We start from the raw sequence: 26,357 nt of genomic DNA on the forward strand, positions 1-26,357 counted from the left end.
ATGATTTATATTAAAACGAAGTTTTGTGAGTTTGTAATCGGTCAGCATTTTATATCCCCCCCCAAATAGTGTTTAGCAGTAGGAGGACATAGAGGAGGGGGGAGGGGAGTTAGCACTGTGTATACGCCCACATGTGTTGCTCTACAGTGCCTTGAAAAAGTATTCATACCCCTTGAAATTTTCCACAACCAAAAACGTAAATGTATTTTATGTGATAGACCAACACAAAGTGGTACATAATTGTGAAGTGGAAGGAAAATGATAAATGTTTTTCAACATATTTTTACAAAGATCTGAAGAGTGTGGCGTGCATTTGTATTCAGCCCCTTTTATTCTGATACCTCGAATATTGTGGAACCAATTGCCTTCAGAAGTCACCTAATTAGTAAAAAGAGTCCACCTGTGTGTAATTTAATCTCAGTATAAATACAGCTGTTCTGTGAAGCCCTCAGAGGTTTGTTAGAGAACCTTAGTGAACCTTAGTGAACAAACAGCATCATGAAGGCCAAGGAACACATAAGACAGGTCAGGGAAAACGTTGTGGAGAAGTTTAAAGCAGGGTTAGGTTATAAACAAAATTCCCAAGCTTTGAGCATCTCACAGAGCACTGTTCAATCCATGCATAGACAACACCCTGATAGTGGGACTTTAGCAGCAGTAGGTCATATTTAAGTAAATAGAAAGTGTCTTGGAAAAGATTTTTTTTTTAAAGTTTACAAATTCTTTAATGTTACAAAAATACAAAATGACCATACATGTTATAAATAAGTTCGATAATTTTCTAGATACAGTGTACTCCAGTAAGGGAATCACCAAACAAAGGGTGAAGATGGGGAACACCCAAAGTTCAATCCATCATCCGAAAATGGAAAGAGTATGGCACAACTGCAAACCTACCAAGACATGGCTGTCCACCTAAACTGACAGGCCGGGCAAGGAGAGCATTCATCAGAGAAGCAGCCAAGAGGCCCATGGTAACTATGGAGGAGCTGCAGAGATCCACAGCTCAGGTGGGAGAATCTGTCCACAGGACAACTATTAGTCGTGTTCTCCACAAATCTGACCTTTATGGAAGAGTGGCAAGAAGAAAGACATTGTTGAAAAAAAGCCATAAGAAGTCCCATATGCAGTTTGTGAGAAGCCATGTGGGGGACACAGCAAACATGTGGAAGAAGGTGCTCTGGTCAGATGAGACCAAAATTGATCTTTTTGGCCTAAAAGCAAAATGCTATGTGTGGGGGAAAACTAACACTGCAAATCACCCTGAACACACCATCCCCACCGTGAAACATGGTGGTGGCAGCATCATGTGGGGATGCTTTTCTTTAGCAGGGACAGGGAAGCTGGTCGGAGTTGATGGGAAGATGGAAGGAGCCAAATACAGGACAATCTTAGAAGAAAACCTGTTAGAGTCTGCAAAAGACTTGAGACTGGGGCGGAGGTTCACCTTCCAGCAGGACAACGACCCTAAACATACAGCCAGAGCTACAATGGAATGGTTTAGATCAAAGCATATTCATGTGTTAGAATGGCCCAGTCAAAGTCCAGACCTAAATCCAATTGAGAATCTGTGGCAAGACTTGAATATTGCTGTTCACAGACGCTCTCCATCCAATCTGACAGAGCTTGAGCTATTTTGTGAAGAAGAATGGGCAGAAATGTCCCTCTCTAGATGTACAAAGCTGGTAGAGACATCCCCAAAAAGACTTGCAGCTGTAATTTCAGTGAAAGGCGGTTCTACAAAGTATTGACTCCGGGGGGCTGAATACAAATGTACGCCACACTTTTCACATATTTATTTGTAAAAAATGTTGAAAACCATTTATCATTTTCCTTCCTCTTCACAATTATGTGCCACTTTGTGTTGGTCTATCACATAAAATCCCAATAAAATACATTTATGTTTTTGGTTGTAACATGACAAAATGTGGACGTTTTCGAGGGGTATTAATACTTTTTCAAGGCTCTGTATAATCATGTGGGCTGCACAGAGGAGAAGAAGGAGGTAATGAAGAGCTTAGAAGGGAACTAAAATATGAGCATGCTCAGTAGAGGACACCAGCTGGCCTACACAATCTCAGGCTGCAATGGAGACACAGCGGAGATGGGAGGGACAGCTGAAGTCAGGATCAACCAGGTATATAACACTACACAAAACAAATACTTGTGGCTTTGTGAGTTTGAACACTCCGTTATATAACAGTCTGGGTTTAATGACACTTTAATACATCTTGTATTTCTTACTACCTGAATTTGACTCAGTATTCACTTCTTGTAGTCCCTGTACAGCAGAGCTTTGGTTGGGGAGGGAAAAGCAACACAAGGAACCAACTGGCTGTTGTGCAGTGCAAGGAGCATGCTGATAAGGGGAGAGGGCAGAGAATCAGAGAGATGAGCTTATCAGTCTACTGCTGCTCCTTCTGCTGACCAATCACAGGTTGGGGGAGGGGCAAAACCTGTAAAATACTTAATTGAGCCTTCAACATGGAGGTGAAAAGGTAGCAAAATGCTCAGTAGAAGGGAAATGTAGTAAGTAATGACGTTGTACAGACATGCAGATTATTATGTCCCTCATGCCCGGTCTTGTCTATATTCTAGGGGTCTGTGGATGCTGCGGAGCGCTACGTCCTCGCTATAAACGTCTGGTGGATAATATCTTTCCTGAAGACCCCAAAGTAAGTTATTTCTTCCTTCTATTTCATTTTTTGATTTTCCTGCAGGGTGGATTTAATTTAATTCAAGTCGATTTAAATCACGGTATAAATCACTAGTAAAAAAGGCTTGATCCAAATCCGAATTTTTAAAGGACAACTGTCATCTCTGTCCCCCAGCGCCTCCTCCTCTGACCCGCTGGTGACTCACTGACAGTCCCATTCACTTTAATGGAATGGTTGGTGATGTGGCAGTGATACAACAAGGTGAGGGACGGGCAGCAGCAGGTGAGTGGACGACCGCTAACAGGCGCTGCCATGATGGATCTGAAATGACAGGTGCTCTTTAAATGTAAGGGCTCATTCTTGCTGATAGTTAGAATCTTTAATATTTCCAAACAAAATGAAGGTTTCCTATTTAGAATAATAAGCTGTCAGGTTAGTAAAACAGCGATATCAGAACAGATTCAATCATACAGTTTGTAGTGTACATGGGATAAAGGAATATTTTCCTGGACTTTTTTTTTTTTTTCTCTCATGGTTGCTGTTAAATTGTGTGAAGGCATCAATGCAGCGCATGTTATCTCAGCTTGCAGATCCTGGATTCATTGATGAGTTTACCAAAAATGTAAATATTGCAGAATATACAGTCTCGTGCCACATAACTAAGCTCCATTTCATGCTGAATAAACTAAATTATTAAGGTATCTTAAATAGAAAACTATATATAGATAAATTTTTACTCCAAAAGCATTTTATTCAAATACATTTGATTTAAAAATCTGTTTTAAATAAAAATAAAAATTTGATTTAAATTAAAAAGAGAAATAGAAATTTAAATTAAAAAAAATCCGATTTTTTGGTTTTTGTTTTTGTTTTTAACACATTGATTTTTATGCACCCTGTGTTCCTGTTCAAAGAAATACAAAATACAACTGGAGTGTGCAAAATCTGGTGCAGCTCTGCATAGAAACCAATCAGCTTTCAGGTTTTATTGTCAAAGCTTAATTGAACAAGCTGAAGTTAGAAGCTGATTGGCTCCCATGCAGAGCTGCACCAGATTCTGAGTGCTCCAGTTTTAGTAAATCCCCTCTTGTGTGACCTAGTATCTGAGTGTTACTGCGTTTTGCAATCAGAATCTTCCTCCTATTTCCCTGTACAGTTTTGACAAAGTATGTGGTTGCTAGGGGTAACAGATTCTGTTCTCTCTGATGCCTTTTTATAATAGGAGACCAGTTGCATGTTACTCAATAAAACTTTAAAGTGTCCGTGTTTGATACAGATTAGAGAGGAGATTAGCGTCAGTACACATTTTATTTTTATTTTATTTTTTATGCCTACCATTTAGGATGTAAAGCTAATCACCTTCACATGTATTTCCAAGAAAGATTAAAGGGGTTATACTTTTTCTTGAACTTTTTTTTGGTCTTTTAAAACCTCTTCTTTTTTTTCCTTTTTTTTTTTTTTTTGTTCCAGGATGGACTTGTTAAATCTGACATGGAAAAACTCACATTCTATGCTGTCTCTGCACCAGAGAAACTTGACCGCATTGGCGCTTACTTGGCGGAGAGGTTGAGCAGAGATGTGGTCAGACACCGCTATGGGTGAGTGACATCACGTTGTACAACATTTTTATTTATTTTTATTTATTTCAGGTACTTATATAGCGCTGTCAATTTACGCAGCGCTTTACATATACATTGTACATTCACATCAGTCCCTACCCTCAAGGAGCTTACAATCTAAGGTCCCTAACTCACATTCATATACTAGGGCCAATTTAGACAGGATCCAATTAACCTACCAGCATGTCTTTGGAGTGTGGGAGGAAACCGGAGTACCCGGAGGAAACCCACGCAGGCACAGGGAGAACATGCAAACTCCAGGCAGGTAGTGTCGTGGTTGGGATTCGAACCAGCGACCCTTCTTACTGCTAGGTGAGAGTGCTACCCACTACACCACACAACATGGGAGGAAAAGCTTTGTCACCGCGGTTTAAAAACTTAATCTAGGTAAAACTACCAGAAATCCTCTCTCCTAAGCAATGGTAATGTGCAATAGAAATCCTATCCTTCTTAAAGGCCAACTCCAGCCAGATTTTTTGTTGTTGGATGTTTCAAAGCAACCCTGACACCATAAATTAATTGAACAGGCATGGACTGGACATACTTACCTTTCCTGCTGTCTGCACTGCTGAACGCTCCTTTCCCGACAACGGGTCCCCTGAAGTTTACTGTAAAAGCAAAGCTTTTGAGAGTGTCAATCTCCTGGTTCCCCCTGGGTGGCGCTCTCTAGTTCATGTAGCTGACCTCTCTGTCACTGCAGGAGGATCCAGTGTGAGCTAATGGGGACTACAGCTGCACCGGCTGAGATCTGAGCCGTGTGTATCCTGCTTAAACACTTGACCTCTGGAAGATTTACCCCCCCTTCATGACCATATACAGCACTGCGTCACTGACAATTGCACAGTCATGCAACATGCTGCTGAGAGCCTGTGCCGGCTACTCCCACCCCCTCCACAGCCCAGCATTCCAGTGAGTGCGGATGGGGGGGCGGCAGAGCAGAGAGCAGTGACTGACAGTCACCAGCTCTCTGCTCATGGAGCTCTGAGAACTGAGTGATCGGCGGTGTTTGATCGCTCGGTTCTCAGTGTTAGAGCCGGCGGGGAACAAATGCTGCATCCAGCTAGGTAAGTATGATTCACAAAAAAAGGCGAATCCCATACTTCTCTTTTTAGAGAAATAATTCATATGATGGTGAAGAGTTGCTATAAAGTGAACTTGTGGCCAGAATATGCACACTAACGTATTTACATATTTTGAACAAATAGACCCTCATTGATCCTCCAGGAAGTAGTAAAGTGTAAGGAATGGGAGTGCTGCAAGTTTGTAAAATGAGTTTGATAAAAGTTTATTGTTCTTGTAGAAAACATATGCAGGTAAATCCAATGCGTTTTTAGGGGTTCAGAACTCCCCTTTCATCAGGGCTGAGGGTCAAGATAACAGAAAACATTAAACTCAGTTGATCTAACAATAGAAAATGCATTCTATTCTAGAATGTATGGCATATTATAAAAACCATGTAGTCTCTTGTTTAGATGGTAAAATACATGTTTGTATTTTCAGCAATGTCTTCATTGCAATGGAGGCCCTGGATCAGCTCCTTATGGCCTGCCACTCCCAGAGCATCAAGCCGTTTGTGGAGAGTTTTCTGCATATGGTGGCCAAGCTTCTGGAGTCTGGAGAACCCAAGCTGCAGGTCTATGGAACAAATTCTGTAAGTAGTCGATTTGCAGTTCCTCCTTCTCTTATCTTAAATTGCAAAAAGTTCTGTGGAATGGAAATGCCATTGAATGTTGCATGTGTATACACAGGGTCTTGCAGAACCATGAAGCAATCTGTGGGGCATCAAAGTAAATATGTAGAAACACTTTGTGATGATCTAGAAATGGCAGAGTGTTTCTGGAATGGGAACTCTGGAGGGAAAAGTTACTTGCACTTTCATTATGGTTCTCATTTCATTCTGTAATGTATTTTGTAATGCCTTTAGGGCACCTCTGGCATGCCAGGATGTGTTTTGTCATCCTTGTAGCATTTGGAAAAGAATATTTCTTCTCACAATATTTGCAAATTGCAGCTTTGCTCTCAGCAGAAATTGTTTTTTTTTAAATGGTATTTAATGGTATTCCCATCTCTAATTGTAACTAATAGGATCACATTTTATGTGTTTTTTTTTTTTTGTTTCTTCTGGATGAGTTTTGGATTTCTAGTTATGCGGATGTGAGGTGTGTTTATTTTTGTCTTGATCAGAGGTGTATTTTTATTTTCAGTCTGGCTAACTATGCAATTGTCCTTTTGTGCTAATGTATAAAACTGAAAGCAGGACATAGAAACAATATTCAGAACGCCGGCGTATTCACCATAACCTGATTATACGCTGTATGACTAGATATTTGTAGACACCTGGCCGTCTCGCCTATATGTGCTTGTTAGATATTCTTTTCCAAAATCAGATTGAGTTCATATGTTTAGAGTGAAGTGTACTGTTAATGTTACAGCATACACCCTGTGGCTACAGTTTAGTGAAGGTCCTTTTCCCAGCATGACTGTGCCCTATGTACAAAGCCAGCTCCATTAAGACATGGTTTGGTGTGGATGAACTCGAGTGGCCTACACCAAGCCCTGACCTCAACCCTACTGAACACCTCTTGGATAAAGTGGATTATGAGTTATGTCTTCTCTACCAGCATCAGTATCTGAACTCACAAATACTTTTTGCAGAACGGACACAAATTTATACACATATACACACACACCAAAATCTTGCTCAAAATTTTTACGGCACCAGCAATACCCGCCTCATACGTCACAAATGTTCCCACATTAGATCACGTTTTTTCTTTCTCGAACATCACGGGACACAGAGCCACAGTAATAACTGATGGGTTATATAGGGTATCACTAGGTATTGGACACTGGTCACGCCCTAATCAGGAAATTCAACCCCCTATATAATCCCTCCCCTTACAGGGATACCTCAGTTTTTACGCCAGTGTCTTAGGTGTTGGACGTGCAAAGATGTCCTGTACTGAAGCTCCAAAGGGAATATCCTGATATCCTATACTGGGGCAAGCCAGTGCGAACCGGATCCATTCAAAGTGTCTTTTCATGGCCGAATTGGATGGTACCCGGGCCTCGTGTCTGAAGAAACTAGGTTTTACCTGTAACGATTTTCTTTTTAGCGAGCTTGACCCCGCATATCAGAAAAGGGTCTTTAACACCTTATTTCTGGCTGGGTGCTTTACAGGGCCAGAACTGCAGGATCCCCCTATGGCCTATTCGTAGGGGGCCCCAGTCTCTGACGTTTTTTTCAAACGGAGCCCACCGTAAGAGGTGAAGATTGGGTCTGTACAAACAGAACCCTGCGGCTGGATAAGGTAAGAGGAGATTCCACAGAATTTTTAATTCTAGTAGGTTTTCTCCTTTTAAAGGGGTTGTAAAGGTAAAAGTTTTTTCACCTTAATGCATTCTATGCATTAAGGTGAAAAAACTTCCGACAATACTGCCGCCCCCAGCCCCCCGTTTTACTTACCTGACCCCTCGAAAGTCCCGCGCTCGCTCCCGACATCGATTTCGCTGCTCAGCCTGGCCGCTGATTGGCTACAGTGGATAGATTGAAAGCAGCGCAGCCATTGGCTCGCGCTGCTGTCAATCACATCCAATGATGCGGCACACGGGTGGGGGCGGGGCCGAGTGATACAGTGAGTGGCTATAGCCGCCGGCTGTATCACGAGAGTGCGCCCGCAAGAACTAACCACCATGCGAGGGAGCTCGCATTACGACTAAAACTAAAACAGTTGCAGAAGACTAAAATGGGACTAAAACTAAAGTCCTAAGACGAAGACAAACTAGATCGAAATTTGCTGCCAAAATTAACACTGCTCTGCACTTTCTCCAGTTCCCTGATATCCTTTTTGAGAACTGGTGCCCAAAACTGAACTGCATATTCCAGATGAGGTCTTACTAATGATTTGCACAGGGGGGCATAATGATATCTCTCTCTGGAGTCCATACCTCTCAATACAAGAAAGGACTTTGCTCGCTTTGGAAACCTCAGCTTGGCATTGCATGCATTGGCGTCACTGGGTGGGGGGGGGTACGGTCCGCACCCGGGTGACAAACGCTAGATGGGTGACACCATCCGAAAGCCCTGGCTCCCTTTTGGCAGGTTTTTTATTTATTTATTTATTTTATTTCAGCTGACCCGAAACATCTCCAGCCGTGCCTGTGTCTTCCTCTTCCTACCTCGCAGCCTGTCACTAGCTCCGCCCAGGCGGTGCGGCTGCATACTGTCCTCTCGGACCTCTCCTCTCCAGCTGGCGCTTGGGTGTAACTTTTTCTTTAGCCACCCACCCTGTGCTGGCCCTGAGCTGGTGCGATAACGGGGGGGGGGGGGGGGGGAGGTAACCAGCGCTACCGCCCCAAGCCTGAGGTGAGGTGTCATTGGTGAGGGGAGGTTACCATGGTGTCGGTCCCCCCCAGTCAAAACGTCCCTTCCGCCCATAGCTCTTAAAGGGCCATTTTTTATTTATTTATTTTTTTTTGTATTTTTTTAAATGACCATTTTTTTTTTTTGCATTTTAGTGTAAATATGAGATCTGAGGTCTTTTTGACTCCAGGTCTCATATTTAAGAGGTCCTGTCATGCTTTTTTTCTATTACTTTATTATTATTATTATTATTATACAGGATTTATATAGCGCCGACAGTTTATGCAGCGCTTTACAACAACATTAGGGCAGACAGTACAAGTACAATACAATTCAATACAGGAGGAATCAGAGGGCCCTGCTCGTTAGAGCTTACAATCTAGGAGGGAGGGTCAAGTTATACAAAAGGGTAATAGCTGTGGGGGATGAGCTAATGGAGAAAATAATGCAGTTGTTAGATGGAGGCAGGATAGGCTTCTCTGAAGAGGAAAGTCTTCAGGGATCGCCTAAAAGTGGATAAATTTGGAGACAGTCTGACAGATTGGGGTAGGGAATTCCAGAGGATGGGCGAGGCTCGGGAGAAGTCCTGGAGGCGGATATGGGAGGAGGTGATGAGGGAGCTAGAGAGCAGGAGGTCCTGGGAGGAACAGAGATGGCGTTTAGGTTGGTATTTTGAGACTAGGTTAGTGATGTAGCTGGGGGCACAGTTGTGGATGGCTTTGTAACTTATTGTTAGTATTTTGAATTTAATTCGTTGGGCGAGTGGCAGCCAATGGAGGGATTGGCAGAGAGGGGTAGCAGACACTGATCGGTTTGTAAGGTGGATGAGTCTGGCAGCAGCATTCATGATGGACTGAAGGGGGGATAGTCTATTTAAAGGTAAGCCAATGAGGAGGGAGTTGCAGTAGTCGAGGCGAGAGATAACCAGGGAGTGAATCAGGAGCTTTGTAGTTTCACTATTACAAGGGATGTTTACATTTCTTGTAATAAGAATAAAAGTGACACAATTTTTTTTTTAAAAGAACAGTGTAAAAATAAAAGGTAAAATAAATAAGAGAAAATTTTTTTTTTAAACGCGCCACCTTCCCGATGAACTCGCGTGCAGAAGTGAACGCATACGTGAGTAGCGCCCGCATATAAAAATGGTATTCAAACTACACATGTGAGGTATCACCGCGATCGGTAGAGTGAGCGCAATAATTCTAGGTTTAGACCTCCTCTGTAACTCAAAACATGTAGAATTTTTTTTAAACATCGCCTATGGAGATTTTTTTTAAGGGTAAAAGTTTGTCGCCATTCCACGAGCGGGCGCAATTTTGAAGCGTGACATGTTGGGTATCAATTTACTCGGCGTAACATTATCTTTCACAATATTAAAAAAAAAAAAATGGCCTTAATTTACGTTGTCTTATTTTTTTAAATCAAAAAAAGTGCGCTTGTAAGACCGCTGCGCAAATACGGTGTGACAGAAAGTATTGCAACGACTGCCATTTTATTCTCTAGGGTGTTAGAAAAAAAATGTATAATGTTTGGGGGTTCTAAGTAATTTTCTAGCAAAAAAAACTGTTTAACTTGTAAACAACAAATCTCAGAAAGAGGCTCGGTCCTTAAGTGGTTAAATAGTCGTCTTTTAAACTTGTTTTTCTTTCCCCATTATTTTTAAACCGTACAGAGTCTCCTAAATTTTATATCCGGTGATCTGATGACTCCAAGCCTCATTGTGGCACAATAACTGCGCAAACTGTCGGCGCTGTATAAATCTGATATAATAATAAAATTCTTAGTTGTCAGTCTTCAGCATGAAACTGTGTCTTTATTTAGATTCCACTTCCCGTTCAGTAAAATATTCATAAAATACTCATCTTGCAAAAAAAAGTAGGTCAAGATTGTCATCCTCTTGGCAAGCCAAGCTCTGTTTGATGTTATCTCTCTAATCGCTCCCAGAGCTATTTTTAAGCTCCTGTTCCTCTGTTTTAAGAAGCTGGATTGAGGCACCAAAAGAATTTGTTCGTTTTATCGGCTTGGATCTTTGTAACAAATAAGTGATAGGATGGGTTTGCAAAGTCAGTGGTTAAAGTGTCTCCCCACCCCTCTGACAAGCTTGATGGTATGAGAGCGGACAAGGAGATAATAAACTCCGTAAAGGGTATTTATTACACCTTATTGTTCCGTTGGGTCTGCGCAGGCTCTTGAATAAATAATTTGTTGAGCTTGGTGAGGTATGTTCAGGCAGAGCTTGTTGCCTTGGAGCTTGCACAGCAGCTCTCTACTGTTCTCTACAGCTGACTGTGAGATGGTCACTAAAGAAATAGAACAGTTTGTTGGTAATTATAGGGTAGCCTTATCCCAGACTGGTTCCTAGTTGGACTCATGTATAGCCAGTTGAAGACCGGGCTTTTTCTGGCACTTTTTGTTTACAAGTTTAAATCTGTATTTTTTGTTGAAAAATTACTTATAAGCCCCAAACATTATGCATTTTTTTTTTTTAGCAGAAGCCCTAGAGAATAAAATGGCAATTGTTGCAATTAGGGTTGCACCAATACTGGTATCGGTATTGGTGCCGATACAGAGTATTTGCACAAGTATTGGTACTCGTGCAAATGCGCCGATACCTGAAACCGATCCTTTCAGGCTCGGCTCTTTGATCTGTCAGTGGGGTCTCCCCTGTGTTAAAGAAGTCCGGTAATTGGAGCTGTCAAAAAACAAACAAAAACAAAACAAAAAAAAAAAAAAACAGCCGGCAATGTTTATTACCAGCATTGCTCAGCCCTGAAACACTAAAATAAAAAGAAACATTGGGGGGTTATTTACCAAAAGGCAAATCCACTATCCACTTTGCACTGCAAGTGCACTTGGAAGTGCAGTCGCTCTAAATCTAAGGGGTAGATCTGAAATGAGGGGAAGCTTTGCTGATTATATCATCCAATCATGTGCAAGCTAAAATGCTGTTTTTTTAAAAAAATTTCCTTGCATGCCCCCCCCCCCCCCCCCCCCAGATCTACAGCGACTTTACTTCCAAGTGCACTTACAGTGCAAAGTGGATTTTCCTTAAGTAAATAACCCCCATTTGTTTCTTTTTGTATATTTCTGTTTCTTCATCTGCAGATCAAAGGGATGAACAAATGTTCTTCTGTTTAACCCCCTAATAACCCTTCATTTACTCTAATCAGCCTTAATTAACTCCCTATTCTGCTCCATATAATTATTACTTTCCTGCTTTTTTTCTTTTGTTCACGTCTATTTTATAAACTTTAAACAATTAAAATTTTTTTTGTTTTGCTTTGTTAGTGAATATTTTTACACATATTTATTAACATATATTTACACATTTCACATTGAAAAAGCGCTGAGAGAGAGAATATGAATATAAATATATTATCAAAAGTATTGGGACGCCTGCCTTTACACACACACACACATGAACTTTAATGTCATCCCAGTCTTAAGCCTCCTACACACGATCAGACTTTCCGTCTGGCTCCATCGGACAATTGTTGTCGGATTTTCCGCGGACAAATGTTGGATCGCAGGTTTTCAAATTTTCCGCAGACAAATGTCTGTTGGACAAAAGTCCAAAGTACAAACACGCATGCTCGGAAGCAAGGACGAGCCAGAAGCGGTCGGTCTTGTAAACTAGCGCTCGTAATGGAGAATTAACATTCGTGATGCAGCAAATTATGAAATCTCCAAATGCAGCGCACAATTCTCTTCTTCTTTAATGGGATAATAATGAAGCTGCTTTGCTGGTGATACTGATGGAGTTATTGCAAACTAATTTTCAAAGGCTTTTTTTTCCCTAGTGATATCAAGAATAATATTATTATGCTTTTTTTTTTTTTTTTTTTTTTTAATTTGTGCAAGTTACCACAACACCATTATCCTGTAGTTTTTAAGATCAAAGATGCAACTATATTGGTGTCCCTTGTCAATTTTACATATTATTATATGTATTTTTTAAAATATAACTGCCGACTCCCAAACTGTCATTTGAAGTAAAACACATAGCCAAGTATTATTCTACACAATTTTTTTATTGTGCATTAAAAAAAGAAAACAAATAAAATTAGACATGTTATCTGCCAATAGAACTTAACCAAAAAGTGCATTCTATGCATCCAAAAATATAGAAAATATACCAAATCAAATCATTATTCAACCAAAAAATAATGTCAAAGCAATAACTCCAAGGCCAATAATAAATAACACGATATCTCCTCCGATTCCACAACATGGCTGGTTGACGAACGGCCGTTCAGAAACCAACTGAACAGCACGAAATGAAAAGTGCGAATCAACACTCGCCAAACTTCTATTAACACGAAATTAGCAGCAGGAGCCCAAAGGGTGGCGCTAAAGAGCTAAAAAAACACGTAGTACGTCACTATGTTCGGGATTGTTGGCCAACAATTGTGTGGCCGTGTGTATGCAAGACAAGTTTGGGCCAACGCTCTTCAGATAAAGGCCAAATTGTTGGCCAACAATCCGATCGTGTGTACGAGGCTTTAGTCTGAAGGGTTCTATATGGAGTTAGCCCAAGGCTGGGAAGGCTGTCCACAAGGTTTAGGAGTGTGTCTATGGGAATGTTTGGCTATTCTCCCAGAAGCACATTTATGAAGTCAGGCACTGATGTGGGAGAGAAGACCTGGATCTCAGTCTCCGCTCTAATTTAACCCAAAGGTGTTCTATCGGGTTGAGGTCAGAACTCTGTGCGGGCCAGTCAAGTTCCTCCACCCCAAACTCGCTCATCCATGTCTTTATAGACCTTGCTTTGTGCACTGGTCCAGATCATTTGGTGGAGGGGGGATTATGGTGTGGGGTTGTTTTTCAGGGTTTGGGCTTGGCCCCTTAGTTCCAGTGAAGAGAACTCTTAGGCCTCATTCACACCTGATCGTAGATTTTTCAGGCAGAAAGACGTGCGATTTTGACATGTTTTTGCCGCAATTTTGTACAGGTCAAAAGGTCACCAATGTAAAAAGAAGAAAAACTCCCAAATCTGCCTAAAAAAAAAGTTCCAGAACTTGTTTGAGCCTCAGGCGTTTTTTAGCTTCTGGCTTCAGGCGTTTTGGAGCGGAGATGTGAACCATCTCCATAGAGAATAATTGATTTTTTTTTTTCCCCCCTCCCAGCGTTTTTGTAGCTTGAGGCTTCAAGCTACAAAACGCTCAGGTGTGAATGGGACCTTAAGACGTCGGCATACCAAGACATTTTGGACAATTTAATGCTCCCAACTTTGTGGGAACAGTTTGGGGAAGGCCCCTTCCTGTTCCAACATGACTGCGCACCAGTGCACAAAGCAAGGTCCATAAAGACATGGATGAGCGATCTCTACCATGGTGGGATCTTTTGAATGTCTACACAATGGAGGCTTTTACAGGAAAAATAACATATCTAAAATGCATATATGATCTTATGGGGATCAGGGTCACTTTAAGCAGCACCAGCACATCATACGCAGGCATGTGTACATATATATTTGTGAAGTCTTGTGTCTCCCCAGACGTTCCATCTGAACATCTTTTTACTAAATGTTTTTTTTTTTTTTTTTTTCTTTAGTTTGTCAAGTTTGCAAACATTGAAGAGGACACCCCCTCCTATCACAGGCGCTACGATTTCTTTGTCTCCCGATTCAGCGCAATGTGTCACTCCTGTCACAGTGACCCTGAAGTGCGGACAGAGTAAGTGAAAAGTGGAAGTTCCCTTTTACATGACACCTAATTTTTAGAACAAGCTCTGAGATAATTACACATAGAGCTAAGCTTCAGCCAAGTACACAATTCATGTCAATGTTGTAAAAAAAAAAAAAACAAAAAAAAAGCAACATTACATTATATAGAAAATATCAAACTTTAGGTGAATATATAAAATCATACTTGCCTTACATCCCAACTTCCGCTTGTGGGGGACACCTAGGCGAGGGTGACGGACCTTTTTGGTGAGATCCTGGGAAGGCTGAGGATCCTAAATCTTGCAAGAAGACTATCCAGCACAGCGCCCCAGCATTTGGGATCCTCCACTTTCCCAGGGTCCTACCTACTGAAGCCAGTGTGTAAGGTAAGCACATTTTGGATTTTTTTTTTTTTTTTTCAAATATGTAACTCTTCCTTTTTATCATGGTGGATTTGGCGTTTAATTCTTCATTCAGATATGCTGCGGCTCACAGCATAGGGTCCGTTTCTCCCCTGTTCACCAATTCAGGTGCATCGGGTTCGAATTTTTGACCGACTTGGCACCTGAATCGAAATCAAAGACGCACAGGACCCTTTTTTTTAACCACTTACAGACCGGAAGATTTTCCCCTCTTAATGACCAGGTCATTTTTGCGTAGCTTTAACTGACAATTACGCGGTCGTGCTACACAATAAAATTGTGAAAAAAAAAAAAAATCAATATGTGGTGGTGGATGGGGTTTGACCCCTATCTGTGTTTTTGCTGCAGCCAAATTTCACTTTTGTACTACAAAACCTAGGTAGCGCGGGAATACCCATTTCTTTTTTTTTATTGCACAAATAGAGCTTTCTTTTGGTGGTATTTGATCACCTTGGTGGTTTTTATTTTTTGTGCTATAAACAAAAAGAGAGCGACAATTTTGAAAAAAAAAAGCTATATTTTTTACTTTTTGCTATAATAAATATCCCCAAAAATATATAAAAAAAACAAACAAATTTCTTTCACAGATTAGGCCAATATGTATTCTTCTACATATTTTTGGTAAAAAAAAAATCGCAATAAGCGTATATTGATTGGTTTGCGCAAAAGTTATAGCATCTACAAAATAGGAAATAGATTTATGGCATTTTTATTGTTATTTTTATTTATTTTATTTTTTTTTACTAGTAATGGCGGTGATCAGCGATTTTTACAGGACTGTGACATTGTGGCGGACAGATTTGACACTTTTGACACTTTTTTGGGACCAGTGATATTTATATAGCGATCAGAGCTAAAAATAGCCACTAATTACTGTATAAATGTCACTGGCAGTGAACTTTTTAACACTAGGGGGCGATCAGGTAGTGTTAAGCGTGTTCCCTGGGAGGTGTTTCTAACTGTATGGGGGTCTGACTGGAGGAGGAGAGAGATCGCGGTTCCTAATCACTAGGAACAGCAGATCTCTCTCTCTCTCTCTCTCTCTCTCTCTCTCTCTCTCTCTCTCTCTCTCTCTCTCTCTCTCTCTCTCTCTCTCTCTCTCTCTCTCTCTCTCTCTCTCTCTCTCTCTCTCTCTCTCTCTCTCTCTCTCTCTCTCTCTCAACGGAGATCTGTCTGTTAATATTGGCAGATCCACGTCCTGGCTCTCGAACGCGGGTGGCCGGCGGACATCGTGGCTGCCAGCAACATGCATCGGATCCCCCGCGCATGCCCGGCCTAAATGTTAAAGTGTACGTCCACCCTAACACTAAAATCCCAGCATCTACAGACACCCACGATCTAACCCTATAAAGAAGAAATCGGTATACGTACCATACCGATTTCTTCTTTACAGGGCTAGATAGGTCAGCGTTAGATCGTGGGTGTCTGTAGATGCTGGGATTTTAGTGTTAGGGTGGATTTACACTTTAAAGTGTTTTGTACCCCAACATTTTTTATTCCTGATATGTGGCTGCTGTACCATGTACTTGTATGAGAAAGACTCCTGTTCTTTTAGTATTGCTTCCTGTATGTGAAATCCCTTGTATTCCTGTCAGTCCCTCTGACTTCCTTTCAAAAACTGACCACACTAAAACACTAGGCAGGAGAGCACACCATGGTCAGTTCTCTAGCTATGCTGGGAACTCAGTGTGCTCTCCTCCAATGTTCAAACTTGTCCTGATGCACCCCCCCCCCCGCACAGCCATTCACTGGGAAGCTCAGTGTGCTGCTGCTGCTCCGCCCTCCAGCTCTTATGTAGCTGAGAACAAAGGGAATGTGATCACTTATAAAAAAAAGTGATTCTATATATTTTTTTAATCTATACTCAAATGTTTTGGCTTTCATTTCTATTTCAAACTGGTTGTTTTACAAGGTGATCGTTTGCAACTACTTTAAAGCGGAATTCCACCCAAAAGTGGAACTTCTGCTTATATGCCCCCGCCCTCTGGTGCCACATTTTTCACCTTTCAGGGGGGACCTGTTTTTAACAGGCCGTCTCCGGAAGTGGGGAAGGGGACCTGTTCTTAACAGGTCCCCTACCCCACTTCCGGAGACGGCCAGCGGGCCGATCTCCTGGAAGTTCGGCCCCCTTCTCCTTCCTCCGCCGCCGGACCAATTAGAAAGCGATTCGCGCATGCGCAGTAGGGAACCCGCTGTGAAGCCGAAAGGCTAAACTACCGGGTTCCCTTACCAGGAATGACGGCGGCAGCACCCCGGAGTCGATCCGAAGATCAGCTGGGGTGCCGACATCGCGGGATCCCTGGACAGGTAAGTACCCTAATAAAGGTCAGCAGCTACTGTATTTACAGCTGCTGAATTTTTTAATTTTTCTCAAGTCGTCTTCCAGGACGGCACCCTGAGAGATGACTGGTCCTCCTGACAGGAAACACAATCAAGATAGAGGTTAAAAACCCCGCCCCTCCTTGCACTCCTCAGTTTTTGATTGTGTTTCCCCACAGCGAAACAGTTTGTTTTTTTTCTATAGACCTAAGGCCGTGGGCTGGAAGTCTCCCCCTGGGCACCAGACTGCAGGTTTTTGGAAAACCTTTGGGTCTGGTAGGGCTTGCCCTTCCTGGGGGGTCCAATTTCCCTATCTACTTTGGGGGGCAATGAAGAGCTCCCCAGGAGAACTGGAGGACCCTGGGCACTTGGAGTGTCCAGAACTCCAGGGACCATGTTCCTGCTCTCCCTTCTCCTTACCTCACGGTCCTAGGAGATATTCTGCTGCAGATTTGCCTTTCTCCTGCGATGCAGGGGTGTGCTGTGTCTCCCGGCCGCCTCAGCGCCGGCGGAGGCGTGTTTCTCTGCGCCATTTTGCGGTGGATCTTTCTGGAGGAAATGACGTCACGGCGGCCCTGACGCTAGAGCGTGCGGGCTCCGGAGGCCTCGGCAAGATGGAGGCGGCGTGCGGAATGCCATGAGGAGACAGCAGCGGCCACGGACTACAGGTACCAACCTTAAAAGGGGGGGTAGTTCCAGGCAGCAGAGGCAATATTGCTGGGCAGGGAGCAGGCGTCCACAACTCGCTGTTGCAATGGAGCAAGAGGAGGATACAGCCGTTTTGGAGACCACTAGGGGTGAGTCTACCAGGCTGGAGGAGATCAGGAAGGGGGTGGCCCCCTATCCTTACCCTCATATGGGATCTCTGTTAATATTTTACTAGCTAAATGGGCTTCTTGTTTTTTTGCAGACACAGAAACCCAGAGTGTTGCCAGTAGACAGAGACCCAAAAACCCTTCCCGAACCAAAAGGTGTGGGTACTGCAATGACAAACTCGCAGCAGAGCACACCAAGCCGTTTTGTTATAAATACATTCATAATTTATCAGGGAAGGAGACTTCAGAGGTTATGAGAGATTTCCTCTCTGTACAATCTGAAATGCTGTCCACACTTAAAGCCTTTCAAGCTAGCATCAATACTAAGCAAGATAGCAGAGAAGGGTCGTCATCCCAGGAAAGTGCCTTTTCTGTGGTTAAACAGGTGTGCACTACTCCTCAGAAACCCCTATCCTTTCAGGATTCGGATGATGAGGCGGAGGAAGTGGAAGACCCCTGCCGTAGCCTCCTTGAAAAAGGGGAAGATAGCCAGGAGGAAGAGGGACGCTCCAGACCTGGCCGACATATTTTCTCTGCTGATGATATAGAGGGCCTCCTAGGGGCCATTTATGCTTCGGAGGAGATTCAAGAGCCAGAGGCACAGACTTCTGTGCAAGATAGGTTGTATCAGGGATTGTCTAAAGCTCAGTCCAGGGTGTTACCTATCCACCAGTCTCTGAAGGACATTGTTTTAAGAGAATGGAAGGAGCCAGAAAATAAACTTCAAAAGTTTAAAACCTGGAAACGTAGGTGTCCGTTTAAGGAAGAGGAACAGGAGAAGTTTTTTAAACTTCCCAGGCTGGATGCATCTCTGGCCCAGGTATCTAAACAGTCTGACCTGTCTTTTGAAGACGCAGGTAATATTAGGAACCAGATGGACCATAGGTCTGAAACCCTTTTACGCAGGGCCTGGGAGGCCAATGCGGCTACATTAAGTCCGGCTTTAGCTTCAGCTTGTATTGCTAGAAATACTATCATGTGGCTTAACAAACTGACAGATCATGTGACAAGTACCTCCAAGTCCAAGGATCTTTTGGATTCTCTGGAGGTTATTGGTAAGGCGGTAGCCTTTCTTGCGGATGCTGCAGTGGAGTCTGTACGTATTTCGGCTAAGACAGCGGCTCTTGTTAATTCAGCCAGAAGAGCCATATGGGTTAAGACCTGGGATGGGGACCATACCTCTAAGACTAGGTTATGCGGCCTTCCTTTTGAAGGGTCTCTCCTGTTTGGTACATATTTGGACCAGACCCTCTCCAGATCTACGGAGAAGGGAAAGAAATTTCCGGTTAAACCTAAAAGGGCCAAAACATTTTTTCGAGGCCCCCAGGTCAACAACCGGTTTAAGGACCGTAAGGAAGGAAAGAAGTGTTGGTAAAGCCAAACAGAAAGGAGCTCTCCTTTTCTCCGGCCCTAAGGTCGCAGACAAGGATCCTAAGTGACGCCAGCACCAAGGTGGGAGGGAGGCTGGCATTATTTATCCCTCAGTGGGAGCAGATAGCCTGGAGCCCTCTGGTCCTTCAGTGGATAAGGGAGGGCTAAAGGCTAGAGTTTGCTTCCAGGCCTCCACAGACATTTCTACTAACCTTTTTACCCAGAGAAAAACTAAAAGCCATAGGACTCATGGAAAATATCGAGCAGTTGGTGAGTCAGAGAGTCATTCTCCCGGTTTCGGCGGATCAGCAAGGAAAGGGTTTTTACTCCCACGTCTTTTTTGTTCCCAAACCGTCCGGGAAATTCAGGTTAATCCTGAATCTAAAGAAGTTAAATACCTTCCTGCGATACAAAAGATTTCGCATGGAATCGGTCTATACGGTCAGAAAACTTCTGTTAAAAGAGGTTTTCATGGCTACTATAGACCTGAAGGATGCATATCTGCATATTCCCATTCTACCGCAGCACCAGGTATTCCTTCGCTTTGCGATCCGCACGGATCTGGGTACACAGCACTGGCAGTTCCAGGCCCTACCATTCGGTGGGGCCAGTCCAAGGGTATTTACAAAGGTCCTTGCAGAGATCATCTCCTACCTGCACCTTCAGGGGATTTCCCTGGTACCATATTTAGACGACCTGTTGGTTTACAACCTTTCCAGGGTATCCCTTCTCCAGGACCTGGACAGGGTAATATCCACCTTGGAGTCTCTGGGGTGGTTGATCAGTCAGGAGAAATCCTCTCTGATTCCTTCCCAGACCAAACTCTACCTGGGTCTGTGGGTGGACTCGGTTGGGCAGAAACTGATCCTTCCACAGGAGAAGATAGAAGCACTGATTACTGCAGTGTCTTCAATTCGGCTCCACAGGGTAGTATCCAGAAGAGTGATCATGAGGATTCTAGGTCTCATGACTTCATGTATTCTGGCAGTACCTTGGGCCCAGCTCCATTCAAGACCCCTGCAAAACTTCCTTCTATCCTCATGGGATGGAAAGAAGGAATCCCTAGATACTCTGGTGGCCAACCCTCAAAAGATAAGAAATTCCTTACTCTGGTGGCTCAACCCCCAAAGGTTAGGGGCAGGCCATCTTTGGTTCCAGCTCCAGACGGTCAGAATAACGACCGATGCGAGCTCCTGGGGATGGGGAGCCCATCTGGAGGAACTGCAAGCTCAGGGTGTATGGGACACACGACAGAGAACTGCATCTTCCAATTTCCGGGAATTGTTAGCTGTCCGGGAGGCTCTAATAGCCTTCGAGAGCAGGATCAAGGGGAAGGAAGTTCAGATCCTCTCCGACAATTCCACGACAGTGGCCTTTCTGAACCGTCAGGGGGGTACACGGTCGCTCTCCCTAATGAGTTTGACACAGGAGATTCTAGAATGGGCGGAGCAAAGGATACCGTCCATTTCTGCGGTACACATAAGGGGAGTTTTCAACATAAAGGCAGACTTCCTCAGTCGTCAGACAGTACAACAGGGAGAATGGGAGCTGAACCCAGAAGTTTTCACCATGGTCTGTCAACAGCTAGGTACTCCAGAGATAGATCTCTTTGCCTGCAGGGGAAACAGGAGAGTCAAGAGATACTTTTCCCTCTGCAGGGAACGGGGGTCCGAGGGGGTGGACGCATTGGCTCAAGAATGGGATTTCAGTCTGGCTTATGCTTTTCCTCCCTTACCTCTGATTCCAAGAATCCTTCAAAGACTGAGTCGGGCCAGGGGCAATTTGATCTTGATTGCCCCCTGGTGGCCCAAAAGGTCCTGGTTTCCCATGTTGTGGAACTGGGTGGTGTTGCCTCCGGTTCAGCTTCCAGAACGTCAGGATCTTCTGCTTCAAGGCCCTCTTTATCATCCGAACCCCGGTTTCTTCAGGTTGACAGCTTGGCTGTTGAAAGGGAGTGCCTGCGCAACAAGGGGTGTTCAGAGAAGGTGATTGACACCCTGTTACGGAGTAGAAAGCCAGTAACTAGACGCATTTATGCTAGGGTCTGGGGGGCTTTTTCCCGTTGGTGTGAAGCAAGAAAGGTTCCCCAGAAAGAAATTCCAGTTATTTTAGACTTCCTACAAGAGGGAGTAGACCGAGGTTTAGCCACCAGGACTCTGAAGGTTCAGGTGGCGGCTTTGTCTAGTTTTCTGGATATTAAGTTAGCTCTAGATCCTTTAATTAAGAGGTTCTTAGCGGCTAGAGAGAGACTTTCCCCGGTGCAAGTGAAGGAATTTCCACCGTGGGATTTATCTTTAGTCCTGGAAGCCCTGACCAGGGCACCCTTTTAGCCGTTGGCTCAATCTTCAGTTAGACTGATTTCGTTTAAAACTGCCTTCCTTCTGGCTGTTACTACAGCCAGAAGGGTGGGTGATTTGCATGCTCTTTCTATGAAGGAGCCTTTTTTCCGCCTGTTAGAGGATAGAATTATTCTCAAGCAGGATCCTTTGTACCTTCCCATGGTAGCTTCACGCTTCCATAGGTCACAGGAGATTATTTTACCCTCCTTCTGTCTCAATCCACAGAATGAGAAGGAAAGGGCCTTCCATACGTTAGATGTCAGGAGATGTCTGTTGCTTTACCTAGAAAAGGTTAAAGAGTTTAGGAAGACTCAGCATCTGTTGGTCAGTTTTTGTGGAGTTAGAAAAGGCGAACAGGCCTCTAGAACGACCATTGCTAGATGGATTAGACAGGCTATTGCCATAGCTTATGAGCATTCAGGTCAAACGGCTCCAACTAATCTTAAAGCTCACTCTACAAGGTCTCTGGCAACCTCTTGGGCAGAAAGAGCCGGAGCATCGGTAGATCAAATTTGTAAGGCAGCAACGTGGTCAAGCCAGAACACGTTCCTGAAACATTACAGAGTGGAACTGCTGTCATCCCAGGACCTGGCCTTCGGCAGAAAGGTCCTGCAAGCGGTTGTCCCACCCTAAGGTAGGCCTGAACTATTTGCTCTTCTCTCAGGGTGCCGTCCTGGAAGACGACTTGAGAAAATGACCAGTTACACTTACCGGTAACGGTGTTTCTGGGAAGTCTTCCAGGACGGCAGGCCTACTTCCCACCCGGTTGGTATTTTTTCTATAGTGATACATTAGAGGTGTTTTTGTTTCACTTTCATGCACTGGTGTGGGTCAATACTTTTGCACAACTGAGGAGTGCAGGGAGGGGCGGGGTTTTTAACCTCTAACTTGATTGTGTTTCCTGTCAGGAGGACCAGTCATCTCTCAGGGTGCCGTCCTGGAAGACTTCCCAGAAACACCGTTACCGGTAAGTGTAACTGGTCATTTTTTCACCCAGGCTGGACCTCTCCCAGGCAAAAAAAAAAAAAACACTTATTCATTAATACATCATTACTCATATATTTTTTTTTAATGCAAGCAGGCTAAGTACCTGAATTTTAACCTGGCAACAGCCTCTTGCAGTTCACTTTGCAGCAGAGCTTAGACTGGGGTAGGGAGAAGCAGCACAATCTGCTGTGCTGCTGTATAAGGAGTAGGCTGATAGGAGAGAGCAGACTGACAGGTGACTTCATCAGTGGGCTTTATCTCCTTTTATCTGGCCAGTCGCAGGGTGGGGGTGAACCTGTAATTGAAACTGCACCGAAGAAAGTTTTGGTCCCTTCCTTTGCTAAACAGAACTGTGCTGTGTGGCTGAGCTCGGTTTTCTTTTTTGTCAGGTAAGACGGCTCTCAGATACATGTTTTAGGAGATTTTATCCATTTGCTCAGAGTTTAGCTGTAAGCGGACCTTGACTTTTGGTGTACGGTCCTCCCCAATAACTGTACAATATAATCCAATGATTTCAGTATATATCATTTATAATTATATTTTCATTATCTTGTAGGACTGCCTCATGAATGAGCCTACCTTTCCCTATTGACTCTTGGTTTTATTCCCACTTTGTCTTGTAGAATAAGAATTGCAGGAATTCGGGGGATCCAAGGCGTTGTCCGTAAAACAGTAAATGATGAGCTTCGCGCCACAATCTGGGAACCGCAACACATGGATAAAATCGTTCCATCATTGTTGTTTAATATGCAGAAGATAGAGGACAATGACAGGTATGTGGGTATGAGAACAAGAACATTGGGGGGGCTCAATTACATGGCCTTCATGTACACCAGCTTCATCAAGAATCCAGCCGATTCCTGCAGTTAAAATCACAGGTGGATGCAGATAGTTGTGGCCGCTCTGCCTGTACAAAGCAATGATGAGCTGACAGTGCCGCAGCTGTCCGTGGCTGTTCAGATGTAATTGCATGTGAGGCGATTACCGTATATACTCGAATATAGGCCGACCCGAATATAAGCCGAGGCACCTAATTTTACCACAAAAAACTGGGAAAACTTATTGACTCGAGTATAATCCTAGGGTGGGAAAGGCAGTAAACAATGCCCATTTGCAGCCTCACTGTGCAGCCTCACTGTGCCCATCTGCAGCCTCACTGTGCCCACCTGTATCATCAGTGCCCATCTGCAGCCTCACTGCCCATCTGCAGCCTCACTGTACCCACCTGTATCATCAGTGCCCATCTGTATCAGTGCCCACCTGCAGCCTCACTGTGCCCACCTGCAGCCTCACTGTGCCCACCTGCAGCCTCACTGTGCCCATCTGCAGCCTCACTGTGCCCACCTGTATCATCAGTGCCCATGTGCAGCCTCACTGTGCCCATGTGCAGCCTCACTGTGCCCATGTGCAGCCTCACTGTGCCCATCTGCAGCTGTACCTTTGATAACTAAAACAGCGGGTGTCTCCCGCTGTGTCATCCAGTCTGCTCTGTGGCCGTCCATTGTAACAAAGCCCCGCCTCCTCCTCGTCCGTGATAGACGGAACACTGATACAATGCTGGGAAACTGTATCAGATAGGGCACAGTGATGGGCACAGTGAGGCTGCACCCTCACTCAAATATAAGCCGAGGGGGGGTTTTCAACCTAAAAAATGTGCTGAAAAACTCAGCTTATACGGTTCTTAGTACGATATTTATTACATAGTTACATAGTAGGTGAGGTTGAAAAAAGACACAAGTCCATCAAGTCCAACCTATGTGTGTGATTATGTAAATTATATTCCTGTTCTTAGCTGACAGGAGTGGCACCCGGTGTGGTCTTCTGCTGCTGTAGCCCATCTGCTTCAAGGTTCGATGTGTTGTGTGTTCAGAGATGGTATTCTGCATACCTTGGTTGTAACGATTGGTTATTTGAGTTACTGTTGCCTTTCTATCATCTCAAACCAGTCTGCCCATTCTCCTCTGACATCAACAAGGCATTTTCCTCCGCACAACTGCCACTCACTGGATATTTTCTTTTTTTCGGACCATTCTCTGTAAACCCGAGAGTTGGTTGTGTATTAAAATCCCAGTAGATCAGCAGTTTTTGAAATACTCAGACCAGCACGTCTGGCACCAACAACCATGCCACGTTCAAAGTCACTTAAATCCCCTTTTTTCCCCATCCTGATGTTTGGTTTGAACATCACCAAGTCGTCTTCACCACATCTAGATGTCTAAATGCATGGAGTTGCTGCCATGTGATTGGCTGATTAGCAATTTATTTAGCAATTCAAGAAATTGAACAGGTGTACCTAATAAAAAAAAGTGGCCGGTGTGTGTATATTCCTTGATTATTTTTTATTTTTTATTTTTTTTGTGCTATGGGTAAAGTTCCCCTTTAAAACCGTCTCCGCTGATGGGACACTGTGCACTCCTCATCAGTTTGAGGTGAAAATGTTTTCACCAACTTGAAATTTATGCTAAAATTTTGCTTCCGCTGTTTGCAGCGGAGAGATTGATTTTGCCTGAGATCGTCTCCTGCGGTATGGAAGTCACTACACAAAAATATTCCATCTCACAATGTCAACAAGGTACAAAATGAACTCGTCATCAGCCGTGTCACTTTGTCACAATCAGAGCCGTCCTTCAGTTGTCTCCTCTGCACGTCATGTCACTTGTATTCAGTTAGCGATCCGCCGATTCAGAATAGTGACTTTTTATTTATTTATTTTTTTTTTTTCTTGCAGTCGGATTGGTCCCCCGGCATCCCCCAGCGTCACCGAAAGAGAGGAGAATCCCGGGGTCCTGGCAGAGAATTGCTTCAGAGAACTACTTGGAAGAGCCGCTTACGGGAATATGAATAATGCTGTTCGCCCAGTGTTTGCGTATGTCTCACTCTTCATTTTTATATACAGTGTGTGTGTGTGTGTATATATGTATGTGTGTGTGTGTGAGATATAGATATATATATATATATATATATATATATGTATGTGTGTGTGTGTGTGTGAGATATATATATATATATATATATATATATATGTGTGTGTATAATGTATGTATATGTGTGTGTGTATATGTATGTGTGTGTATATATATATATATATATATATATATATATATATATATATATATATATATATATATATATATATTTTTTTTATATATATATATATATATATATTTTTTTTTATATATATATATATTTTTTTTTTATATATATATATATTTTTTTTTTATATATATATATATTTATATTTATATAATGAATTGTGTGTCTGAAGATGTTTTCTTCTAATGTTATCTTATCTGAGTCCCGGTTCACATAGGTGCGATGCGGGGAACACTGCGAATCCACTGCGGGGGGGGCTCCAGCATCGCACCTGCCATATGCGAACTGCTGGGAGTGTCACTATAATGTTAATGACGCCCCCATTTTAGTTTGCATATCGCAGTGCGAACTGACAGTTCCGACTGGAATCGGATTCTGGTGCAGACCAAAAAAAAAGGGCTCCTGTGCGAGCTTGGTTTGAATGCGATGCAAATCTGTACTATTTGTATGGCTGAAATCGCATCGCATAAACATCACATGTGATTTGCACTGCAAAATTACCTGTTTGAAAAATTTTATAACAAAATATATAAAAAAAAAAAAAAAAAAGTTTCTTTTTTTAGTGTAGGAAAAATACATATAAGGAGAGGTATTGTTGCTGCACACCCCAAATGATATATTATGGGAAAATTCCCCCAGAGGGGATTTTAGGAAGTGAGGTAAATAAGTAATAAGTACATTTGAAAAATTGTTCTTTATTAAAAGTT

At 43.2% G+C, this 26,357-nt stretch overlaps 1 protein-coding gene across 1 annotated transcript in view; it reads left to right on the forward strand.

The window, feature by feature from the left end:
* EFR3A (EFR3 homolog A) overlaps window positions 1–26,357 on the forward strand; it is a 194,655-nt gene that overhangs the window by 50,815 nt on the left and 117,483 nt on the right. Inside the window, 6 exon segments of the mRNA XM_073632263.1 lie at window positions 2,599–2,675; window positions 4,128–4,255; window positions 5,777–5,927; window positions 14,193–14,314; window positions 23,181–23,330; window positions 25,286–25,423. Coding sequence (XP_073488364.1) covers window positions 2,599–2,675; window positions 4,128–4,255; window positions 5,777–5,927; window positions 14,193–14,314; window positions 23,181–23,330; window positions 25,286–25,423 — 766 coding nt within the window.

The sequence above is a fragment of the Aquarana catesbeiana genome, linkage group LG05 (genome assembly GCF_042186555.1).
Source record: "Aquarana catesbeiana isolate 2022-GZ linkage group LG05, ASM4218655v1, whole genome shotgun sequence".
In the NCBI taxonomy this organism is placed as follows: domain Eukaryota; kingdom Metazoa; phylum Chordata; class Amphibia; order Anura; family Ranidae; genus Aquarana; species Aquarana catesbeiana.